At 50.4% G+C, this 8,374-nt stretch overlaps 1 protein-coding gene across 1 annotated transcript; it reads right to left on the bottom strand.

Annotated features, from left to right (window-relative positions):
• Nucleotides 1-6,227: 6,227 nt before the first annotated feature.
• Nucleotides 6,228-7,558, bottom strand: LOC123186231 (protein DOG1-like 4). Its single transcript, XM_044598017.1, has one exon. It carries the CDS (start codon nt 7,219-7,221, stop codon nt 6,472-6,474), a length of 750 nt encoding a protein of 249 aa, XP_044453952.1. The 5' UTR covers nt 7,222-7,558; the 3' UTR covers nt 6,228-6,471.
• Between the last annotated feature and the right edge of the window lie 816 nt (nt 7,559-8,374).

Here is an 8,374-nt window from a genome sequence, read left to right as displayed (position 1 = left end):
ACAGAACTCTACATCTGCGTCGCCGCGGCTCCAGCCAGGCTCTACACGTTGGGCCATAGAGCTTTCTTTCTTTGAGACAATGTTGGGCCATAGAGCTGGAAGTGCTTACGGCTGACGGGCCAGAAAGGCTGAATTAAGCCCCATTTTCATCATACAATCAAATAGAGTACTATCGCTCATGCCCTTAGTTTCGCATCTCTACATCTACCTCACTATAATGCTAGGATTCCCTCAAAAAATCTGATGCTAGGAAAGTTTTTGCTTCATTCTTTGTTCAAATAAAAAAAGCAGAATACATTCTTAAAGAATATTACTATAATATTTAAGTTATTAACGAAAATAATAAAGTCAAAAAATTAAAAAGGAATATTTTATGAAAAAGTATTTAAAATCACAAATTAAAGCAGTAACTTAAAGCTGTTATTTTAATTTAACAACATAAATAATAAAGATAAAAAGAAAAAAATTAAAACCGTAAATGAAGTTTTTAAGGAAAAAAACGTCAACGGCCTCGGCCCAACCGCACGACACCCCAGTGCCGGCCTGTCGGAGTAATTGGCCACGAGTAGCCTAACCCGAGTCCCTGAGCCTTTCAAATAATTGGGCCGGCTACGCCCCTGAAGTGTCAAGGATGAAGCGCCGCCTTCTGGTGGCCGGCTGGCTCAAACGGCCGGCTGCCAGAAGACGGCCAAGCACCAGGAGGCGGCTCCAAGACGAGCCAACTCCTCGCAAGCGGCCTTCAGAGAGGCCGGCTCCTAGCAGGCGGCCCATGACGCCCTCAAAGTCTGCACCCCATTAAGAAGACAAGATATGATGTGGCTACAGCGTAGCCCATCATCACCATATTCAGGGCGTGGCGTGGCCACAGTGCCCCGTACAGGCGGAGATCTCCGCCCGGCGCGGCACTGTTGCCACTCCACCCTTGACATCACCCCTGTCAGGCGGAGCTCTACTCCCACGACGGCCTGCCAGTACGTCCTGCAGGCGACGGGCCCTACCCGGCAGCGTGGGCACAAAGCGCGGCAGCGCATGACCAGTCGGACCCGAGGGAGGCCGGCCTCCAGCAAGCGGCCCACTCTTCCCTCGGAGTCCGCGTGCCATTAACCAGATGAGACTTGATGTGGCTACAGTGACCTCCCACCAGACGACGGGACTATAGCCACGCCCCCCGACCAAGCATGCGTCATTAGCATTACGGCTACAGTAACAAGCAGCCGGCCAAACCCGCCAACGGCGAAGGCGGCCTGTCGGCTCCGCACCAGACCAGACGGCGGGGCCCACCAGGCGGCGGGCACCAATGGCCGGCGGAGAAGCCGGCGACGGGAGACACTGACAACCGGGTCCTACACCCGGCCAGATTACCATTGTATCCTTGGGGGTAGGCATATATAAACCCCCAGGGCACTCATGCAAAGGGTTCCCAATCTGTTAAACCTAGACACATACATAGAGAGAGGAGCACCATTGTACTCACTAGTGCCTTAGTGATCATGCGAAGACCCCGCAGAGCAAGATTAGGGGTGTTATCTCCTAGGAGAGCCTCGAACCTGGGTAAAGTACGCCGGGGTTCGTGTCTACGCCTCATTCCGCTTCCGGGCACCGACGATGTTCTACTCGCTTCCACCATGATAAGCCATCCTTTGGCATATGTCACGCCCAACCCCCGACATTTGGTGGATGCCGCATCGAGAAACTCAATCGGCGGAACGACGACCCGCCTACCTGCCAGGAGCATGACGCGACGTCCCGGACGCTGACTGGCGGCGACCGCGGACGACGAGACAAGGAGCCGGCTACCAGCCGCAGCCGGACGCACATCACCATCGAGCGCGACCAAGACGGCCGCCTACGAGCGCTGGAACGACCAGGCGACTACCGACCTCCCCCACGGTGGGCGTCAACTGTCGTGGTATTCTCACAGGGGGGTGCAAGACGACAGATGCCACAGGGTGGCTTAGTGTGAGGGCAAGACTGCTGCCAGTATATCCGGGGACGGGTATGCGAGTAGCACGCGCTAGTTTACCCAAGTTCGGGGCTCTCCCGAGAGATAATACCCCTACTCCTGCATGTCTGAGTATATATCTGGGGTGTACATCAGGCAGTACAAAGTGCTCCTGGAGCTGTATCTGAGATCAGTGCCTAATGCATCTGATCTTGTATATATGCGGGTGACCGGATGAGCATGCAAGCTCTAGTGGCCGAATGGTATGTGTGTGTGCTCATGTGGATGCATGGATGGATGGATAGCTAGCTAGCTTGCTAGCCCTCCCTTGGATGGATGGATGTGTGCCCATATAAATAGGCATGGCTAGCTTGAGTGGTGGTGGCGTTGGTTGTAAGCTACTTTGGGTAGTTTACAAACCAAGCCATGTATGAGACATGGTGCATGGCATGCTTGTTTCCTAGGGTATTTTATAAGTCAATACCTAGGGGACACGGTACACTATAGATGACGTTGCAATACGACCGTCCCGTCGGGGTCTTGTCGATGTCGAGTCAAGCTACAGTCGGCAGCCGGTTGGTTGGCTCAGTCGGCAACAGGCAGCCAGCCAGGTAGTGGGCCGTGTGACGAGTCGGCTCGGGCAGTCGGACAGGGGGCTGACTGAGGCGGCCTGAGCAGTCGGACTGAGGGGTTTTGCTAGCTCGATGTCTTGAAATGTCATTTTGCCGTCTTCAGGGTACCCGTAGTTAATAAATCTAACACGGCCCAGCGAGCGTGCCCTAGCGGCAATGCCTCGGGCGCTTACTGGGTCGGCCCAGTGCACGTCACCTTAGCATGCCTCGCAGACCCGCCGAGGTTTAGTACCACCTCATCGCGCGAGGAGTGCGGCAACCGGCTTAAATAACCGATCACGCCCCACCACGTCAAGCTACTATAAATATTACCCCTCAGGTTCTCACGTGGCCACATTGTGCGGCCTGGACGATGCCGCTGCTGACGCTGAAAGGCCTGTCCTGGACGCCTTTTGGTGAACGACTAGAAATGTTTTCATGGACGAGGTGGGGCCGGCGGATCGGATGGGCAAACTGCTACGTGTACAAACCGCTCATATGTCCCAGAAAAATACCATACGGAAGTGGGTATACATTCTTGTCGAAAGACCATATTGCCCTTATATATTTAGTAGGGGGGTGTGGCGAAGTGAAGCTCTTGATCTAATAGAATGTACAAATGATTCATATATATTGTCAAAATAACCAACCTTTTTAACCTAAAGCCGGTTAAAGATCACTTGAGCACAATTATAGTCACTTACATCAATAGTTTTAGTGGCTATGGTACCACACTATTATTACACATATACTACTAATATCAAAGAAATCATAAATTTAATTCTCATATATTTTTGACGCATTAAAGAAGATGCCCTCGCATAGTTGTAAAAGGAAGATGGGAAATAGGGACCATCACTCAAGTTTTGGGTCTGAACAAATAGGTCAATCACATATATAGTTTTTGGGTCTGAACAAATAGGCCAGTCACATATAGCTTTTCGGGGCTTTGAAAATAGGAGATATCGCTCAAGTTTAATTGGTGGGCTTGGTTTACCACACAGACCTTTTTTGTGGGAACAAAACTTGTATTACTCAATCATAATGTTCTTACAATCATCAAGCACCACTTCTAGGACCTTTGGGGGACCCGAGCCAATCCATGTAATAGTTCTATCTTCAACTCTAGTGAAACTAGTAAGGCAATCACTAGCCTTATTCTGACTACGATTTACATGAGTAATACAAGTTTCTCGAAGACTCCTCGGATGCTTGATTTCCTTCAAAAAGGGAAGTGTAGAATTGATGTATCTATTTCAATAACTTGGATCATGGCAACCACCGTAAGCAAATCCATCTTGATGACAATGGGAGAGTTACTCCGTTGAATTGCAAATGATAACCCTTCCATACATGCACAGAACTCCGCCTCTAGTGCATCCCAACATTTGAATAATTGTCTGCAAGCAGAGAAAATAATACCCGCTACTGAAGTTGGAGCTGCGAAAGACGATGGCGACTGACTCAACAACGTGTGCGTACGGTACACTGCAGAAGGTCTGCTAGACTGAATGGTTGTCTCAACTTGTCAGGGGCGGCTTGATAAGGCCATCGAATTAAATAATGTGTGTTGATGCGAGGTTAGACACATCATCAAACTTATAGATGTAGCGAGTGTGGTTGTTAGCAAGATGCTCTATGGTTGATGCATGTATTTCTTTTTTCTGGTTTTATTTTATAATATAATACAAATGACTATGTGTTACCTCTCGTTTAATGAGTGTGGTGTCTCTTGATGCTACACGATGTTGGAAGACCAAATCTTGATCAAGGCTTGGAGTGCGGTGTCTCTTGATGCTTGCATCGGTACATCTCAAACCGCCAAGAGGTATTGGCAAAGAATCGAAAATCAATACTTCCGCATGATGGGGAAGCATCCTAATAGGACTCCACGCACCTTTCGATCACTCCAAGGTCATTGGGATGTGATCAAGCCGATTTGTAGCCGTTGGGCTGCTTGCTTGGAACAAGTTTGCAATGCACCTCCAAGTGAAATCATGGAATCCGACTATGTGAGTTCGTTTTCACGTCCCATGTGCAAATCATTTGTATCATTTGAAGTGATTGCATCATTTGACATTGTTTTAGTTGTGTAGGAGGAAATTTCCCAACAAAGATACAAAGACATGGAAGCTTCTGAAGGCAAAAATTTTAAGCTAGAGCATTGTTGGGATTTGCTCAAAGAGTGTGACAAGTGGAAGTCGATTGACAGAGAATCCCCATCGTAGATAGGTTCACTTACGAACATGGATGAAGATGAAGACGATGATGGCCCAAGAAACTTGAACAAGCTCGATGGTGACAAGAAGACAAAGGAGAAGATCAAGAGGAAACACGAGGCATCGAGCTTGCAGGACAAGATAGATGCCATGATGCAATCAAATGAGTTGATGTTAGCGAAGACATTGGAGACAAAGAAAGAGTTGGTCGAGAAGAAGACACGAGAGAAGCAAGACAAGTGGCAATTGCTCAAGGACGAGGGGTTGCGCAAGGCGGCCATTGAGGAGAGAAGAGCACGTGCCGTTGAGAACAAAGCCATGTCCAAGCTTCTTACCGAAGAGAACAGGATCATGACGTTGAACCGCGATGACATGCATGACATCACCAAAGAATGGTATGATATGGCAAGAAGAGACATCTCGAAGAGGAGGATGCTAGCGGTGGCCGATGCGTGTTTCAATGCCGATGATGTTTTCTTATCGGGATTTGGAACCAGTGCCGCTGGTGCATTCAGTGTGCCCGGCAATGCTTTCGGTGCAAGAGTTGGAACAAGTGTTGGCAATGGATTCGGGGGCGGCGATGGCATCAATGGAGGTGGTGCGGAGTGAAGATCATGACGACGGGTGAAAAGCAACCAAGATGATAATGGGCGTGGTCGTCGCTTTTGCATGAAGTCCTTTTGCGTTTGTCGTACAAAACTATGCTTCTATTTGCGCGCGAGCTATGTTTTATTGTTCAAATTTGAACTCAATTGTTGGAATCGCTGTCAAATTCGCTTATCGTCATCAAAGAGGAAAGCGTATTCTGATGTGTCTATTTCAATAACTTGGATCATGGCAACCACCGTAAGCAAATCCATCTTGATGACAATGGGAGAGCTACTCCATTGAATTGCAAATGATAACTCTTCCATACATGCACACAATTCCGCCTCCAATGCATCCCGACATTTGAATAATTGTCTGCAAGCAGAGAAAATAATACCTGCTATTGAAGTTGGAGCTGCGAAAGACGATGGCGACTAATTCTACAGCGTGTGCATACGGATGCGCCGCAGAGGATCTGCTAGACCGAATGGTTGTCTCAGCTTGTGGGCAGCTTGATGAGGCCACCACATTAAATAATGTGTGTTAATGTCAAGTTAGACACATCATCAAACTTATAGATGTAGCGAGTGTGGTTGTCACCAAGATGATTTTGTGGTTGATGAATGTATTTTTTTTGTCTGGTTTTATTTTATAATATAACAAAAATGACTATGTGCACCTCTCGCTTAATGAAGAGGCCGAGGTTATCCTCTTCGAAGAATAAAGAAAGAATTTTCTAAGTCGATGCTCGCGAGGACCAGATTCCTGAGACGATGATACGTTCTTTTTCGAGTCAAGACGATGATACTTCACCCGCAAAAAAAAAAAAAAAGACGATGATACTTGACGCTGGACTAGTGAGTGACCTGACATCGGAAGACGGCGACTTACGCCGGCCGCGACCATTGAAATTGACAGTTGACAAACTTGACATGATAAGCAATTCGACATGCCGAACAACGAGAAAACGCATGACCGGACGACTCGAGCAAACATGACTCGGCCGACTCTTATTGCAATGGCTAGACTGACACAGACAATGCCATGAGGCGGGGCATAATTTCTCCCCTTGTGCATGATCGGACGCAACGGGGCATCCATCATTCACCGGCTAGAGGCCCCGCCGGCCGCCGCCGCGGCCGGAGGAGCTCCAGGCGCGCCCGGCGCGGTGGACGCCGAGGTGGAACCTCAGCATGGCCGCGACGAACGCGCCCGCCTGCTCCGCGTCCGGGGCCAGCACCCCGACGACGCCGCGCACAGTGCGCTCGCGGAGCGCGTCGCCCGCGGCCAGCAGCACGCGGAGCGACCGCCCCACCGCGGCCACGGCCTCGTCGGCCTGTACGCCGTTGCGCGGGTGCTGCCGGCGCTGGCGCAGCGCCTCCAGCACGCGCGGCCCCGCCAGGGACTCCTGCACGGCCGCCACCTCCCGGTCCACCTCCTTCTCGGCCGCCGCCGTGGCCGCGCGCAGGTCCTCCAGCTCGCGGCGCTGGCGCGGGCCCACGGCGCCGGAGCCGTCCACGAAGCGGAACACCAGCGCGGGCCTCCACCCCCACGCCCACAGGAAGGTGCGCTCCAGCGGGTTGAGCCAGCGCTGGTCCAGCGCCGCCACCACGTCGCGGTCGGCGAGGCTCGCCTTGTGCTCGTAGTAGGCGGCCACGTGGTCCATGGCGGCGTCCACGAGCGGCGCCAGCGCGTCGCGCCGGCGCGCCCCGAGCGCGGCCGTGAGGTCGGACACCATCTCCTCCTCGCGGCCCACCCAGGCGTCGTAGAAGGACGCCATTTCACCAGCGTGCGCCATGTATGATGTGTGTTCGTGGGTGCGGCGGCGGCGGCATCGTGCTGGGCGCGGGAGGGCCGGCATAAATCGGGCGGTTTCTTGGCCTGGAAGGGTTGGGGCGTGGTTTGCTTAGGCGCGGAGGCAAACGTGGTCGTGCACGGCAGTCGGCAGGGGAAGACGGATACGGAGCTTGGGCGGTCGCGAGGAAGGAGACGACCGTTTGATCAGACAGTGCGCAGACCGGTGCCCTCGTGCTGGCGTGCTCTGGTTTGTTTACTCTGTTTGTCTGGACGACGCACAGAGCAACCGCTTTGACCTTTCCAGTTCTGGACGACTCTCTGTCTCCGGTTGTCAGGCACGCAGGCTGCGTTGCCGTGTGCTTGCCAGGGCACGTGATGCATATTCTCTGCACTAGTATTCCTATGCGATTTCTCCTTTGTTTCTTCGACGACATCTGGGAAGACAGCTTCAGCTCGGCTCACATTTAGTTGCTGTGCTACTGGCTCAAGGCTACATAGCTCTCGAGTAAGAGCATTACTAGTAGAATCCTCAAACTCTCAAACCTTTATAGCAGTTTTAAGAATTGAGAAGTAGTATCAGTTTTTGACATTTTTAAGGGTTGAAAAACAGAGGCAAAGACTAAAACCCTCAAACCCGACCCTTAAACTGCTTTAAGGGTTGGATTTGAGGGTTCTAGTCTTTGAACCCTCAAACCCAACCTTTAAACTGCTTTAAGGGTTGGATTTGAGAGTTTTAGTCTTTGCCTCAACCCCAACCTTTAAAACTTTCATTTCATATATCACACATTTCATCATATGACATATCACAAATTCCATCACATTTGACGCAAAACAATAATCATTCTATTTATTATTACAACACCGAATAAAACAATAATCATTCAAATTATTACAACAATGTTTGAGCAAATTACACTAATTGTTCGAATCAAATAGGACATAGAAAAGTAAAACAAAGATACATCATGGGCCAATGCGCCGCCCATCCAACTGCCAGTGGTGCTCTACTAGATCATCCCGGAGCCAACCATGAGTGGTTGCATCCTCAATCTCACGATGTGCTTGAAGAGAAGCGTGTATGCGAGAAGGGTTTCTTTTCGGTTGCACACGGGTACCAACATTGTCATAGAAACAAGGAAGGTTTAACCCTCTCTCATCCTCTAGGATCATGTTGTGTAGAATCACACAACATTTCATGATGTTCATCAAGGTTTTTT

This window comes from Triticum aestivum, chromosome 2A (genome assembly GCF_018294505.1).
Source record: "Triticum aestivum cultivar Chinese Spring chromosome 2A, IWGSC CS RefSeq v2.1, whole genome shotgun sequence".
Classification (NCBI taxonomy): Eukaryota; Viridiplantae; Streptophyta; class Magnoliopsida; order Poales; family Poaceae; genus Triticum; species Triticum aestivum.
This window is presented reverse-complemented; position numbering and strand designations above follow the sequence as displayed.